The sequence below is a fragment of the Gasterosteus aculeatus genome, chromosome 21 (assembly GCF_964276395.1).
Source record: "Gasterosteus aculeatus chromosome 21, fGasAcu3.hap1.1, whole genome shotgun sequence".
In the NCBI taxonomy this organism is placed as follows: Eukaryota; Metazoa; Chordata; class Actinopteri; order Perciformes; family Gasterosteidae; genus Gasterosteus; species Gasterosteus aculeatus.
In genome coordinates this window covers 9143164-9159416 of record NC_135708.1, presented here as the reverse complement: position 1 = coordinate 9159416, position 16253 = coordinate 9143164, and the positions used below count along the sequence as shown (strand labels likewise).

The window sequence follows — 16253 nt, the reverse complement described above, 5'->3', positions numbered from 1 at the left end:
TTGGCTTCAGGGAGCAATTCTATAGGGAATCAGACATTCAGAAATCAATTGACTCAATATTTAAAATGGGACCCAATTCTGTTGACAAAAAGGAATGGAAAAATGCTGTGCAGGTATGGTGGTAACGGCAAAGGCCTTGGGGTCATGTGTAGGTTGCACGTTCTGTCTGTTGTCCTCCAGCGCTGCAAGTGGGCCTTCAGCCTCTCATTCTGTCTCCAGTTGGGCCTCTCCAATCCCTGCATGAATTCCTTCTTTCTCCTGCTTAATGTTTTGGAAGTAACCTTGTTTAAAGGAGCGTAAACTCCTCCACTGGTAATAACCCTGACCTGACGCAAGGTGCTGTATGTTTGCTGCTTTATGACGCACTTGATAAGTCAGAGCCAAAGACGTTCATTGATTAAACACATTTTTATTGCAAGGACCAGCAGTATTTTGTACATGTGTGTCAGCAAAGCCAGAGTCCTCAAGCAAACCCATGGAGGTAGAATCAAAAGTACGCACATCTACTTTCGGTGCATGTGTCTCATCGCTTTGATTTCCGCAATCAGAGACACATTTTTTCTTTCGAGTGCGAGCGTTCTTTCTTCGAGGCATCTAATGTATTGCTTCTTCTTTAATCTGCTCACCCGGGCGGCTTTCCTGGAAGTAACAACAACAGCCACAGTAAAGGAAAAAAAACAAACTTTTTGGTTCTTCTCCCAGATTTGACCAAGAGCTGACCATGAACCAGTTTACACAAAGGGAAAGAGAAAGGTCACATTACGAAAGCTACACGAGTCGTTCTCGTGTGGAGACAGAATGCTTCGACGATGGTAACAAGGACCACGTTTGCGAAAACCTTCCGGATAGGACAGGAGTCAAGGGCCAACCTTGGTGGCTACAACCTTTATTTTGAAGGGCACTATGTTAGCAACGAGAGCCACGGTCCAGTGACAATGTGTCAATTTGGCTGCAACATTACTCTATAACCCCCTACATGACATGTTTATTAGTGGGCTTCAGATGTGGTGGTACCCCAGTTTCCAGTATTCAATCAACTCAATAATCATATTTCCCAAAACAATGCTTAAACGCTTAAAAAACTACCTTAAACCCATCTTTTCCCGCAGTTTCACGAGTCACATATTCACCAATGCTCATGCACTGTAGGTAGAATCAACCGATGCTATGATGAATGGTCCTCTCTACCTGTTCCTCATCAGGAGGGACTCCCTCTTCAGCAAGACCTTGTCTTGTTCCATGGAGCAGGGAGCGCTGGCCCCTGCTGCCTCCTGGGGGAGGCTGGAATCAGTGTCCCCCAGCTGGGAGGCCATCCAGTAAGCCGAGAGTCCTGGGTGGTAGGTGGGGGACAAAACAACACTTCCGTCAACACGATTGGTTTCTATATCCTATGTTTGAATGCACTTATTGTAAGTTGCTTAGGATAAAAGCGTCAGCTAAATGACATGTAATGTAATATGTCCGTAACGATTGGCGGTGTGGTGATTATCGAGGGGGTGGGTGTGTACTGGCGTCAGTAAACGAGCTGCAAAAGACATGGTATACCTGCTAAGACTTATGGATGAGTGGGTTGGTTGAAAAACAACTGTGCCACACCCTGATCATCGAATCACAAGCTATAACATAACGGCAGAAAATATCAGAGACCATCAGAAACACTTCTTAAATGTACGTATTACTTTGGCTTGTTTATATGAACATGGAGAAATATGAGTTGTTATTCATGGAGTTTATAATGAGAGAAACATATTTAACTGTGCAAGCATAACTAGCACAGTGATTATTTAACTTGAATGACATTTTAAATGTCCTTTCAAATCATCCTTGTTTCCCAAGTGTTGGTATAACAAATGTTGTTATATAATCAATTACTTCAAACTTTGACATCGTTATCTCAAGCTTTGTCGATTTGGTTTGTTAGCTATGCGCTAGTCGCACCTGACCTGATGTACGTAGCAAGAGACAAGGTTAAGTTTGTGCTTAGGAACGTCTGGTGCAACGCGTCAGTCGGCATGTTTACTACTTACTACGAGTTTGATTTTCTCCTTTTCTGCCCCATCAAATCAGTGTGAGACTGAGACAAAAAGAACGACAAACCCTTCTATCAGCTTCTACTGTCCCGTGTTGGCTCACGTCACGCCGCCTGTTGATGATTAAATCCCTGATACGTGGGCTCCAGAAAAGGGGAAGCGGATACGCGGCGTAGTGAGTGAGATGCGGTGACCGATGTCAATGTTCATCGCATTACGCCGCCTCCTGTTTACATGTCTGTGCTGGGGGGCCTGTTCCAGGAGGAGCAGTGATGTCAGTGCTATGTGCCCTGAGTGGGCACAGCACCGAAGCATTTCACACAGAGAGAGAAAAACACGCAGAGAGCGTAGCTGAGGAAAACAGTGGTATGCTTCTGATTGACATCTCAACGGCCTTTTTTTGCCTATTAAGATGAGGCCACTCGTGATGTTATTTCAGGAAATGTATTAAGCTCTCGACCTCTTGAAAACGTCTAAAAATATCAAAAATTTTGATTGATATCTAAAAAGCCTAACATTAACAACACATTTCTTTTTCATCTCCAACACCAATGAACTGTACACAAACTGAAACGACAAACTGAATGTTGTCGTTTCAAATCACTGACTAAATCATCAGACATTCCTAAATGAGAACATTTCTTTCTTCCCAGACCCGTCCGTGAATGAGATGATGGCGAACGTACCTGCTTCTGTCCCATCCCCAGTTACAGCCATACTCTAGCTACTCCCAGGTCTTCCCAAGACAAGCCGCCCCCTTCAGAGTCTTCTCTCCGACTCAAACGTTACCACACCGACACTATGTGTGCAATTTACAATTAGACACACTGACATCTCCATGACGTCACTTGGCTGTCTGATGTCAGCGGCATGGTTGGCTCCCCCCCCGACATGAGTCAGAGCTGGTAGTTTTGCTGTAAATCTAAATTGAATACCTGGATGGAATGTTGTAGAGAAGTGTTTTACTATTAAATCAGGTTTCTCATGTAGCCGGGGATTCTGTGTGTTTAAATGTATGTGTAGGCACAGAAAAACATTATCTCACAACTGATTCTACTACTTCCCAACCCACAGCTCGGGAGGAGCTGGCTCCCTCTGCAGGCTTTATGGAGGTAGATAGAGGACGTATTTTCTACGTCCTATTATTTGATTGACCTTTTCTCAGCCATTGGAGGAGAAAGTGAAGCAGCGATGGAGGATATATTCAGATGCTTTGCATTAAAGGGAAAGTTAACCCCCAATCATAATCATAATCACACTAATGTTATGAAAATTGATCACACTCTCCTTGTGGAGGTCAAAGCATAGAAAAAATGTTTTTCTCCTGATAAGTAAGAGTTTTTAAATATTAACAGCAATAATGCTCAATTAGCCGCTGTGACTTATATTATATTCTGGTGTTTATCATTATATTATAATTAGTAACACATTAATATGTGGTATACGTCAGAAGCATTTTACTACTTTAGTTGTTTTATGTGGAGCTAATTTGAATTTGTTAAGTAATAAGCAACTATACCTGTAATATAGCTGAAAACGTAGAGCAGTAAATGGCACAATATTTCCTACTTTCAGAGATATCATGCAGTGGAAATACTTAAGTACTTTGCTTACCGTACTTACATATCACCACTAAACAAGATCAAATGATATCCTCCTCGATAGAGAGCTTTATACACAGGTTTTGATCCTGTTGATTTTACATTTTGGGCAAGTGAATTTCCAAAACATTTAACATGGTTTCTCTCTCTCGTATATAATTTAGTTTACCTTTTAATTTATTCATGGTTTCATCTTGTATTTCTTTTTGATGTTACTATATATATAGATGTTGCTGCTCTGCAACAACAGCAGGAGAGATGTAGTTCCTGTAATGTCACCCTATCTTTGGTTTAATATTGATATTATAAGATGACAGGAATGTTATACTATTATTCAGTGCTACCATGGCCATGTTGTTGTTCGGGCTTCTCTGTGTGGCCCACATTGTTTCTGAGCTGTGTCCTTTCTGTGTCCCTCCTTCAAGAAACCTGGGACCTTGAGAAAAAGGTGTTAACTAATAAATAAACATTCTCTCTAATGCATAACACTAGTATTTCATTTATAGCACATTATTTGTAAGATCCTGTGAGACCATTGCCTCAGTTCTGGGCAATGATGATGATAAGGATCTTTCTGTAAAAAGGCTTTTCTAACGAGCAGCACAGTGGGGCACTCAGAGGGAACCATGCTGCATCTGTGTCGTTGTGATGTGACACTTGTGTGTCGGGTTTTCAAGTGTTACCTGGCAGTTGTGTTACGTAGTACTCCTGCAACAGATCCATCTGCACCCCGTAGTATTGAGGGCCGTCACATATCAGTGGTGGTGGTAGTAGCTGTGTGCTGATCACACACGCAGACGGCAGGTTGTTGGTCGTCTCAGGATGGGACTCGATGAGACCTTAAACAAAGCCAATCGGAAGGGTAAAATGGTAAAGAAAGAACTCACGAGCTACTCATCAAGCTATTTGATTTCACAGCCTGTAATAACAGAAACATCAACTCTTTCACTGCAGTGTGTGCTAGGTGTTGTAATGTGTCAGTATTCCTTTTATGTCCTAAGTATGTTAGACATAACATGAATACTGACATGGCTATTTTACAGTTACAATTTGCACATACACAAGACGTGAAAGGACAAATATAAACCCTTACTCTGTCTTCTGCTGGTCTCATCAGGTGTTTCAGGCAAACAGTCCTCTTTGTTCTTCACTTGGATCATTTTGACTGGCGCTGTCAGCAAGGACGTCTTGCCGGTTAACGTCGGTTCAATTAACGTTAAGTTTAAATAAAGGAGGGTTTCTCTCTCGTTCATTTGTAGGTTGAGCTTGCACAAGCTACCAATAATTTGCTCTCCGATCAGACATATTGTTTACATATCAACGAATAATTTGGGTCGAGCTAACGTTATCTATGAGGGACATTTTAGCCAGTGTGTAAGAGCAGATGATTATTTTAATTCCTCATATTGACTAACTAGCTACGCTAAGTTATCTAGTGCCAAATAACAAGCTAATTTACTCATTTTGGCCGGCATACTCACGTCTCGGTGTCGGTGTGACCTGGTGATCTGTAGTAAACGAAGCTTCCGTTAATAATAAAAGGTTTGTTTTGTTTTTCTTTAATATCCTGCTAACCACATAGAGCGTTAATCATAAACGAGTTCCTTTAATTCGTGTTGCTAAGTAACGTTAAGTAAGTAACAATATTATGCGTATATTTAAACTCCTTTAAAAATGACGTTTACTACACAGTGCAGTATTTGTGAACGATTTCAATTTATTTCTTGACATTTCTCTCGCATAACTTGTTTGTGTAAAATGATGGTGTGGTATTTATGTAAAATGATCATGAGTAGAACCCTTGAATAGGTGCTTGGTGAATACATGTGGTCGGATAGATGTGACTGGATAGATGTAGCTAATCATCATTTACACTGAGGAAAACGTGTTTACTCTCCTCATGAGTACAGAGACACAATATAGTAACGTTACATTAGATTGGAACCCACAAAAATCTCCTAAAAGGTTTCCGTAGTTTTAGGCGATACCATCAGCGCACAATGCATACATGGGTGTTCGTATGTCTTGTATCCGTATGCATTTGAGCCATTTAGGATTTGAAAGAATGTATTCTATGTCCATGCATACTCGAGAGAAAACGCCAAGTACTTTACCAAGGTAAAGAGCGACAAAGAGTGACAACTAATTTACACTTGTTCATAATCGACCCCTATCTAACACAATGGTAAAGTCCCAGAGGTAGGAAAGACCTGTAAGTGAGACAAATCAAGCCTGTGACAGCGGAGAAACTTGAGTTTTTACAACAAATAAATACCAAACAGAGGTACGTACTATTCAAAAGTCCATGCTTGACCTCAGCAACCTGTTTTGTTTAACAACAGTACCATGTTTTGCTGAGCTGTCAGTGGGAAATTGCAAAGAAGATGACCATTTGCTAACGATAGCTGGGCTATCGTTAGCTTCCTGCTAGCTGACGAACAGCGAGCTGCGAGCCGATGCCTCGAAAACTGTTGGGACTTGAGCAGGAAGAAGTAGCATGCTAGAAGCTAGCTAGCATTTTAGCTAAGTTAGCCATCCTATTTTGGGATTGGCATTCCGCTAGCTAGTAACCTTAATTTAGCTGCCTTTATCATGACTGTTAGAAGGTTGCGTATTAACTATAGTTGACTCTTGGTTTCGAATGACGGATATCGGCATTTGTGAATAAAATAGCAAAATAACGGTGCTTTAGGATGTTTCAGTGTTTTCACTGACGTGAAATCAACTGGTATGAATGACGAGAAACAACACAGGGCCTAGTTATATTTCTTGCAGGTAATCTGTGATTATTCTGACACGGATATAGAGGTCTTCATATTTATTTATATGTAACAGTGTTGTGGTAAGAAGCGCAGGTAACGTTAAGTGATTGATATTTCCTGGTTATCACAATGTGTACCCTGTTGATGAACGTTAGCGTTGCCTCCACGAACTTGAGGACAAGGTGTATCTCAACTGTTGCTACTTTAGTAATGTGATCAGCTGTTTATCAGAGACTTTTTTTCTCGTCTATCCTGACATCTATTTAATGTAGCTGCTCTTGATTAATGTGTTTTTTATTTACAAATCCTTAAGTCAGGCATGTTATTCTAAAGAAAGAAGAACCTATTTGCCTAATATTGTTATTACTAAATAAAATGCAGAGAGCTTCTTAAAAATGCACAACCTTTATTTAATCCTAGTTCACAAATAAGATCCATTTACTAAAGAAACCATATTGCTGGTGGATGGTTTCATGTTAACATCATTGTTTGGGGACTGAATTAAAAAGTTCCTGCTTTTTACAATGACTTACTTCTGTATTGCTGTTTTTTCATCAGGCTGAAAGAGAAATTGTACAATGTCCTTAAAGCCTCGGGTGGTGGACTTTGACGAGACATGGAACAAGCTACTGACGACAATCAAGGCTGTTGTGATGCTGGACTACGTGGAGAGAGCCACGTGGAATGACCGCTTCTCGTATCCTATGCAAACTTGCACCATATTGAAATGGAAACTGCAACACAAGATTTTTGGGGAATTGTTAGAGACGGGTTTGTGGACAGAAAGTCATACAGCTGCTGGGTGCAGTAAAGCAAGTCGCAGCTTGTGTAGTGTATTAGACTTTAAACAGCAAATATGGCTAATTATGAAAAGCAGATCAGTTTTTCAAAGAGTTATTGATATGTTTTGTGTCAGTGGGCTTTTTCACAGCATAAGAAGTATCTTGTATTCCCTACTACATATTTATGAACTGTATGTTAACATAATGTAACTACGTTTGTTCTCATATTTATCCTAAATTCCGACACCAGCGACATTTATGCCTTGTGCGTTGCGTATCCAGAGCCTTTGGGGGAGAGGTTATACACAGAGACCAAGGTCTTTCTTGAGAATCATGTTCGCCAGTTATACAAGGTAAGCAGTCAGGAAAAGAAAGAAAAGCATTTTATAGTGCATTTTATTTCCGCATTATTCTTCTGTCCATAACACATGTCATGCTTGTGCCTGTTTTTTTAGAAAGTCCTAGAATCAGAGGAAAAAGTTTTAGTGATGTACCACAGATACTGGGACGAGTACAGCAGAGGAGCTGACTACATGGACTGCTTGTACAGGTAACGTTGCCTTAACCTTTCACAATGGTGTTGAAATAATAGTAGCTGGTTTGTTGTTTTGTTTTTGCCACATTTGTCAAGTACAAATGAAGAACATGTCCGTAGGGAACCCCCCCCCTGTTGGCTGTCATTGTGCTGCGTGAGGTATAACTCTAAGCAGAAGTCGTGAGCCAAAGCTGGTGTCTGTCTTTTTCACTCTCTGTTCTTTTACGTTGGCTCTGTGTGTCAAGATCCTTAGATGCAGGATGATCTCATTCAATCACAACCTCACGTAAAGTTATCAGTACAATTATACAATTGCTCTGAAAGCGCAGTGTCAATGTGCATTTTCTGTTTCCTGATCCATTTGAATTCAATACTCCCTTGGAGAGCTTTCAGATCTATTTTTAAGTTACCAGATGGTCTGTGCATATATATGCCTTTTGTAATTTATAATGTCAGCAAGAGAGAGAGGGAGAGAAAGAAGGCGGCTCTTGGCTTTACTGGTGACATAGTTTTGTTCAGCTCTTAATTTAGAATGGGCCAGCCTATTCTTTCCATCTGATGTCTGAATAAACGTGTTTATGTTTGCATTCTGTTAAAGGAGGGTGGGCTTAAGCGGCAGTTATTCCCCACTTAACCCTCATTTCTGTTGTTTGATTCTCGTTAGATATTGATGGTTTGAGAGAAATCAGGTTAAGTATAATTGCTGTCCCGCTGATAGAGAATTAGTGAGCAGCCAATATTGTGTCGCCTACTGGTGTTCTCTGGTGGGGAGGAACGAGACACAACACATTTACTATGGGTCAAAAAGAGAAAATGAGCTACCGGAAGGACTGTCACATCCACACTGTTCGGTCGAGCAAAGGTGTGCAGCGGTGAACAAACTGGCTGCAGCACAGAGACCCGTTAAACAAAAAAAAGAACATGATGCAATGCTTCTGTTCAAATTCACCCTCCTACTTGGAGGCAGTGAAGACCCTTTCTGTTTTAAGCCAGGACGACGATCCGTGGAGAAAGCCACTATTTAGTCAGGGCTTTGCCTGGATTAGCAAAACGGACAAACAACGGATCACATAAGTGCACCATCCAAAGGGTGTTAATGGATGCGGACACAGGAAATGAGCTAAAAAAGCCACAGAGCTAAACGCTGCAGGGAGAGTTCAAGGCCGATTGGCTGCATTTGGGAGGTGTAACCTTGGGGTCGTTTGAAGTGAAGTTTGTACAAGAGGGATGATCAAGAGTCAAGGGGTTCAAACAGTGAACGTGAGAACCCTCAAGCTCTTAGGAAACGGTTTGCATCCCAACTGATAAGGGGGCAAGGCAGCAGTGAAACACGGACACTGAGGACTTTAAACGGTGAGTATTTCCAAGACTAGAATGACAGTAACTGTCATGACAGTGACTTATTGTTACCGAGGTCTTTTGGATATTGACTGAAAGGCCCAGAGTCTGAATGTGCGACAGGACCTGCTGCACGGCTGCCCTGCTCTCCTGGACAACGGCCAAAATGCGCACACAGCTCTCCGGGAGGCAAGCTGGCGCTGCCTCGACACATTTTGTAAAGGCCCCGGGGGCGAGTGGCAGGCTGGGCGGCTACGCCGTCAAACGCAAATCTCAGGAAACTTCCCGAGGTCCGAGTGTATCGCCAGGCGATCCCGGACTGGCGCCGCCTCATCTGAGGGTGAGCATTTTAAACTTGTAATGTTGACTGGACTCTGAGCTCCAGATTGGACCTTTTCTGGGATGACAACACAGTCTGGACCAACCTTTGTTTGCCTCCAAAGCTGGAACCCCCAGTATCGCTGTTGTGCTCAACAACCGTGTTCAGTGCAGAGGGAAAGCGGGGCAGAACATGCATGTTGACCAGCACGCAGGAAGCCCTGCTAGTGTGAACAGCATGGTCGTAGGCGGCTATGAGGTCACCTGGGTCATCGTTTCTGTCTGAATGGCAGGAAACTGCTTAGAAGTGCTATCAGTGGAGGAGTTTGATTTGATGAGACATTCATGAAAAAGTGGAGCACACCTTTACTTTGGATAATGAGCCACATAATGGGGAGATTTGTGCCAGATAAGAAGTTACAGTGAACAGAAAACACAAGATTTTGGGGCATTCTTTTGGGTGTGCAGAACGTTTTGAAAGGGAGCAGGAATCTTCCTGAAACACATGAGCTATTACAGTCCACAGGTTTTATTAATATATTCAAAGGAATCATGATATGATGCCACATGCACATTTATTATTCAAGGCTAAAGGAACTCTGAACTAACTAGGGGGGCCAGGGCTTTGCCAGCAGTCTGGTCTGTGACGGCGTTGGTGTTGAAAGGATCTGCGAGGAGGCAGTCACATTGAAATGAACCTCCTTGAGGTGAGAGTGGCCCGTGATTGGTTTGTTTCCGATTGAAGGAGATTGACCAGGTGATGCTTCAGTTATTTTCACTATGATATTCATAAATTAAGTGAGTTGCAACAATCCCTTTTTGTGTGCGTGTGGCTCCTTCATTGCCCATCAATCCTGGCGCTTTGCTTTCATTGGCTAACCTGACAGTGGACCGGCTCAGAGTGACTGAGTGAGTGACCATTAGGGTAACCGACGAATGACCATCTCGCGTAGCCTCCATGAACTAAACTACCGGCAGCGGCTGTATTGTGACAGAAGCGTTTCTTCACACACACACACACACACACCTAGCCACTTTTTAGATATTGGATGACCCCTCCTCAATCTCTGCTGGATGCGGTTGAAATGTTAACATCTTGACCTCCTGCCCCCACTCAGGTATCTCAACACTCAGTTCATCAAGAAGAACAAACTAACAGAAGCAGACCTGCAGTACGGCTACGGGGGGGTGGACATGAACGAGCCGCTCATGGAGATCGGAGAGGTATGGGCTTGTTTTCTTCGCACTGGTGTAAAATTGAAAAAGGAAATTCCTGCATATCAACACTTGGGGACGTTAGATATAAGTAGGGCTGGGTGAGGACTCAGTCTGCGTATTTATCCTCTCTTGATCAAATATTGATGAAATCATGTATTGTGACACATACCCACATTCTCACTCTTCTTTTTTTTAGAATTTGATTATTTTGCACCAATATTGGTAATATGCCTTGAGACTTTACAAAACCATGTGGTTAATTAACTATCTATTTTATATAATTTTTGTATTAATTGAATGGACCAGACAACATAATTGTTCCATAATTCCAATGCCCATCAATGACCTCGCTGATCTGTTTGCACCATTGTCACATGCCGTCCTGTCATTGGTCTCTGTAGCTGGCGCTCGACATGTGGAGGAAGCTAATGATCGAGCCCCTTCAGGATGTCCTGATCCGGATGTTGCTGAATGAAATCAAAAAGTATGTCAATCGCACAGCTCCAGATGAATATGTTTGGTTCTCTGTGATACAGATAGAATGAGTGTATTTACTCCTGCTAGTCACAAATATCCGACCTAATGACCGCTTCCTGGTTCCTCACAGTGACCGTTGTGGCGAGAACCCTAACCAGAAGGTCATCCACGGGGTCATCAACTCCTTTGTTCATGTTGAACAGTACAAGAAGAAGTTTCCACTCAAGGTGAGACCCCAAAGGACTCCCCAGAGGATTCCAATTGTTAGCATTGGGTTTTCATAGAGATCTGTGTATATACATTAACCTAAATCAGCACCCTCTTCCTTTGTTGCAGTTTTATCAGGAAATCTTCGAAGGGCCATTTCTGATTAAAACTGGAGAGTATTACAAACAGGAAGCTTCCAATCTCCTGCAAGAGTCCAACTGCTCACAGTACATGGAAAAGGTAGGAGACCGGTGTTATGTCCTTTAGGCTCTGAATAGAAGACCTCCACAGTATAGCTCTCTGGATTGTGTGCGTGTCACAGCATCCATCATGTGACTACATTCAACCTGGTCGTCATGTGCCTGTGTGAATGAGAACTGGCAGGTTGTGTCAGTCCGTTGACATAATAGTTTTAGCTCTAGGCTGAGATCACAGACCCTGGGTGACTTTAGCTGCCATGACCTCTCTCGCTGTCTCTCTCTCTTGTTCATTTATTCTGGCAATAATCAGCTTTCTCTGATAGGTTTATCCCGCACAAGCGCGCAAACAGGATGATTATCAAAGCGTTTTCCAGGCATCAGGCCAGTATTGGATATCACTGTGAACGAGGCGCAATAGACTTTGTAGTACAGTCGCCTCCCGTCTGGAGGAAGAAGCTGCGAAGAATTACAATGTTGATTTAGAATTGTGTATGGTGCTTTGAATTGTTTGAAACTCTAAATGTTTGCATTGTAAAGATGTTTTTGAAATTGTATAATTGTCTTTTTCAAAAAGCTGCATTGTGGTTGCAGATTCGTCATTTGACCGACTGACCCTTTTGCACCTTTCTCGCTCCCTCCAGGTGTTGGGGCGGTTGAAAGACGAAGAGATGAGATGTCGGAAGTACCTGCACCCCAGCTCCTATTCCAAAGTCATCCATGAATGCCAGCAGAGGATGGTGGCGGATCATCTGCAGTTCCTGCACGGGGAGTGCCAGAGCATCATTCGGCAGGAGAAGAGAGAGGGTCAGTGCTGTTTTCCTGATGCGCGCTTCTGTTTTTGTTTTTTTAATTTTGCACAATGCAATTATGTCTGTGGACCTGGTGACTCGTGGTATTTTGGGGACCCAACTGTGTTGTTTTGTCCAGACATGGCCAACATGTACACCCTGCTGCGGTCCGTGTCCAGCGGGCTGCCCCACATGATCCAGGAGCTTCAGATCCACATCCACAACGAGGGCATCCGAGGCACCAGTAACCTCTCTCAGGAAAACGTCAGTACCACAGCACTGTGTCTGTGCGGGCTGCAAATACTTCTTTTACATTCTAACTTTATCTCGCTCTCCTGGCCTCTCTAGATGCCAACCCTGTTTGTGGAGTCGGTGCTGGAGGTTCACAGTAAATTTATTCAGCTCATAAACACGGTTCTAAACGGTGATCAGCACTTCATGAGTGCACTCGATAAGGTAACAGACCCCCGTGCTCCTGGTGCGCTAATGAATAACACACTACTACATAGTTACTACATTGAAAAAGTGAAGTTTTCTTCTCCTTAATGTATTTTTTCTCTGTCGGACTGAATGTGACTTTTCTCTCTCAGGCTTTGACGTCCGTGGTGAACTTCAGGGAGCCCAAGTCCATCTGTAAAGCCCCTGAACTTGTAAGTGTACATGCTCGTATTCAAACACGAATGTTCACACACACACTCAGTGTTACACACAGTGCCCTGACCGGGTCGTGTCTCCCCTGGTGTGTCCGTGCAGCTGGCGAAATACTGCGATAATCTGCTGAAAAAGTCTGCAAAGGGAATGACGGAGAACGAGGTGGAAGACAAGCTGACGAGCTTCATCACCGTGTTCAAGTACATAGACGACAAGGACATCTTTCAAAAGGTGACCAGAGCTCCTCTGATAATGTATAGTGGCTGGGAGGCTGGTTCGGTCCCTTTTTGTTGTATCCTCACAGTCCCCAAAAGGAGACATTCTGTTTTTCAAGTCTCCCTTTTCCCGCCCACAGTTTTATGCCCGGATGCTAGCAAAGCGGTTAATACACGGTTTATCATTGTCGATGGACTCCGAAGAAGCCATGATCAACAAACTAAAGGTACATGCAGCGCCGAGCGCTACTAACAACCAGCTTTTCTGTCAAATCATTCTCCCTCCTCCTGATTGTTTTTCTTCTTTTACAGCAAGCATGTGGCTATGAGTTCACAAGCAAACTGCACAGAATGTACACAGACATGAGCGTGAGCGCTGACCTCAACAACAAATTCAACAATTTTATCAAGACACAGGAGACGGTGGTGGACCTGGGCATCAGCTTCCAGATCTACGTATTACAGGTGAGGAGAACTCCAATGTGACCGTATTGTGAGCGCTGATGTGCTCTCAATTTGGCCTTTTCAGTACAAATGTGTGACGTGTGTTGCAATGTGTTTATGCCGCGTGGTTGCAGGCTGGAGCCTGGCCCCTCACACACGTCCCCTCCTCCACGTTCGCCATCCCCCAAGAGCTAGAGAAGAGTGTGCAGATGGTGAGTTGAATCTTGGGGTGCACAGCTGAAATGTCATACTGAGCAAAATTAAATTAAAATTCCTGTCTTTTTCTTCTACAGTTTGAGTTATTCTATAATCAGCACTTCAGTGGGAGGAAGTTGACTTGGCTGCATTATCTCTGTACAGGTAAAAGAGGCACAATTTAAAGTGCCATTTTCACCCCCAGACTGCTTTAATAAAGGAAAGAAAATAAATGTATCATAATCAGTAATGGTTAAATTCACCATTCTGCGTCTGTTCGTCTCTCACAGGGGAGGTGAAGATGAACTACCTGTCCAAGCCCTACGTTGCTATGGTTACCACCTACCAGATGGCTGTGCTGCTGGCCTTCAACAACAGCCTGACGGTGACCTACAAGGAGCTGCAGGACGGCACGCAGATGAACGAGAAGGAGCTACAGAAAACCATCAGGTCCCTGCTGGACGTCAAGATGCTCAACCACGACTCAGAGAAGGTCCGTGCTCTCATGTGCAACACGTGCAGTTTGAAGTACTCGCAGGAATTGTCATCGGTGAAGAGGGATTGATTGGGAAGATTCTGTAATTGCACCAGGTGTTGATGTTCATTTGAATGCTCTGCTCACAGGAGGAGATCGAAACAGAGTCCACATTTTCATTAAATATGAGTTTCACCAGTAAAAGGACAAAGTTCAAGATCACCACTTCGATGCAGAAAGACACGCCACAGGTTAGAGAAACTCCGTCCATCCGAATGCTGTCTCGAGCTTTGCCGGGGCCCTGTTGTTGAGCAGCTGTGTTGATGCCTAAATCTCCCGTGTCACACATCTGTCTGATCCTTAGGAGATAGAGCAGACAAGGAGCGCCGTGGACGAGGACCGCAAAATGTATTTACAAGCTGCTATAGTGAGAATCATGAAGGCTCGCAAGGTGCTCCGACACAACGGCCTCATCCAGGAGGTGGGTGAAAGTCTTTTTGGAAGTAGACGTCAAAGGGACCATGACATATCTTTGAGTAACATGCACACAACAGTTTTTGTGTCTTAATTATCTCAGAATGGAACATATTTACTATATATACACGTTTGCATGTATCACCACACATATCATATATACAAAACCGTACATAAACAACTGCTTACACACAGGCACAATAATTCTTCTAATTCTTTTATTTTTTTACTTGTCTGTGTGCAGGTCATCAATCAGTCCAAAGCCAGGTTCAACCCAAGTATCAGCATGATCAAGAAGTGCATCGAGGTGCTCATCGACAAGCAGTACATTGAGCGGAGCCAGACCTCTGCAGACGAGTACAGCTATGTGGCGTAGGCGGAAGAGCCAGGGAGCCCCTCCTCCCCAAAAACACTCGCCTGTGTGACTGACTGGCGTATGCAGTTTTAAAACGCCGAAAAAAATCAATAACAAAACAGACTCATTCATCCATTTCAGTTTTGGACTGTCGCTGTCTGCTCTGATTCTATGCGTGACCGAAGGCAGGACTTGTGCCTCCATATTTTGAAGAACAAGGAAAAAAAGGTCATCACGTCACGTCACACAAGAGCCTCCTCCCGGGCCCCAAACACCTTCATGAATTTTAAGCTGTTTACAACATCACCAGTGCCACGCACCCCGTGCGTCAAAGCGACAAAAAGAAAATGCCTATTGCTGTTCCAGAGGGGAAGAGCCAATAAACATCTGAGTGGAGCGGAAAAATAAAGAAAAATTAAGAAAAAAGAAACCTGGGGAAACAGTGAGTTGTGACACCAATGACATCATTGGTGGATACACATAAAAAAAATTACAACCATGCTTTCTTTTCTCACGTTTGCAGTTGTTGTGTGTTTTATTTTTTTCTTTCTTTGTTAAATGTACTGAAGTTAGGAAAAAATATTGTAATAAAACTGCTATACTGACTATTGTATCTACTTTCAAATGTAAAGAAACATGAGGTGACAAACATGATCCTGCTGCTTGTCAAAGAAATAAATAAAAAACAATGAAAGGTTTTATGTAAACATTTGAGTGTATTCATATGTCAGTGCTTTCTGGTGTGTTGGTCCCAGCTGGGAGCAATAACAGCAGGATACCGATCAGGTCTTCAATGACTTGACCACAGCGAGAAAACCCAGAGGCTCCGATATGTTTTGGTGGAAACTGAAAACAGGAACAAAGACGCACAGTCATTTCACTCCAACAAAGGCTTTGCTATGCATTGGCAGTGAGACAACTGGACACTGGGACCCCATTCATTTCATAATGACATCGGCAGCACAGCGATTGGCTCGGAAGGTCTCAAGCAGCCAGAGGGTTTCAATCACAAGTCAGTGTCTAAAGTCCACAGGATTTGGCCCCACGCAAGATATCTTCTTCATGACTAATAACTTTAGTTTGACTCAGTTGCACACCTGTAATTGAAGCAGTGAAAAAATCCAATTCGGTCAATATTAATTTCTATTATTATGAATGAATACCTTCAAGGACATTTCACATATTGTC

General features: G+C 43.1%; 1 protein-coding gene and 1 long non-coding RNA gene across 2 annotated transcripts; one reads left to right on the top strand and one right to left on the bottom strand.

Annotated features, from left to right (window-relative positions):
- Window positions 1-393: 393 nt before the first annotated feature.
- LOC120811435 (uncharacterized) lies at window positions 394-5537 on the bottom strand. Its single transcript, XR_013454513.1, has 4 exons — window positions 4725-5537; window positions 4315-4470; window positions 1189-1330; window positions 394-639 (listed from the first exon to the last, which is right to left on the bottom strand). It is a non-coding gene; the product is annotated as an uncharacterized LOC120811435 (long non-coding RNA).
- Window positions 5416-15772, top strand: cul2 (cullin 2). The gene is made up of 21 exons (XM_040166753.2): window positions 5416-5915; window positions 6952-7090; window positions 7426-7528; window positions 7631-7725; window positions 10485-10590; window positions 10986-11068; window positions 11192-11288; window positions 11398-11508; window positions 12110-12272; window positions 12396-12520; window positions 12605-12712; window positions 12847-12906; window positions 13010-13138; window positions 13263-13349; window positions 13435-13587; window positions 13701-13778; window positions 13860-13926; window positions 14052-14254; window positions 14386-14487; window positions 14601-14717; window positions 14955-15772. Exons 2-21 carry the CDS (start codon window positions 6972-6974, stop codon window positions 15084-15086), a joined length of 2238 nt encoding a protein of 745 aa, XP_040022687.1. The 5' UTR covers window positions 5416-5915; window positions 6952-6971; the 3' UTR covers window positions 15087-15772.
- Window positions 15773-16253: the final 481 nt, after the last annotated feature.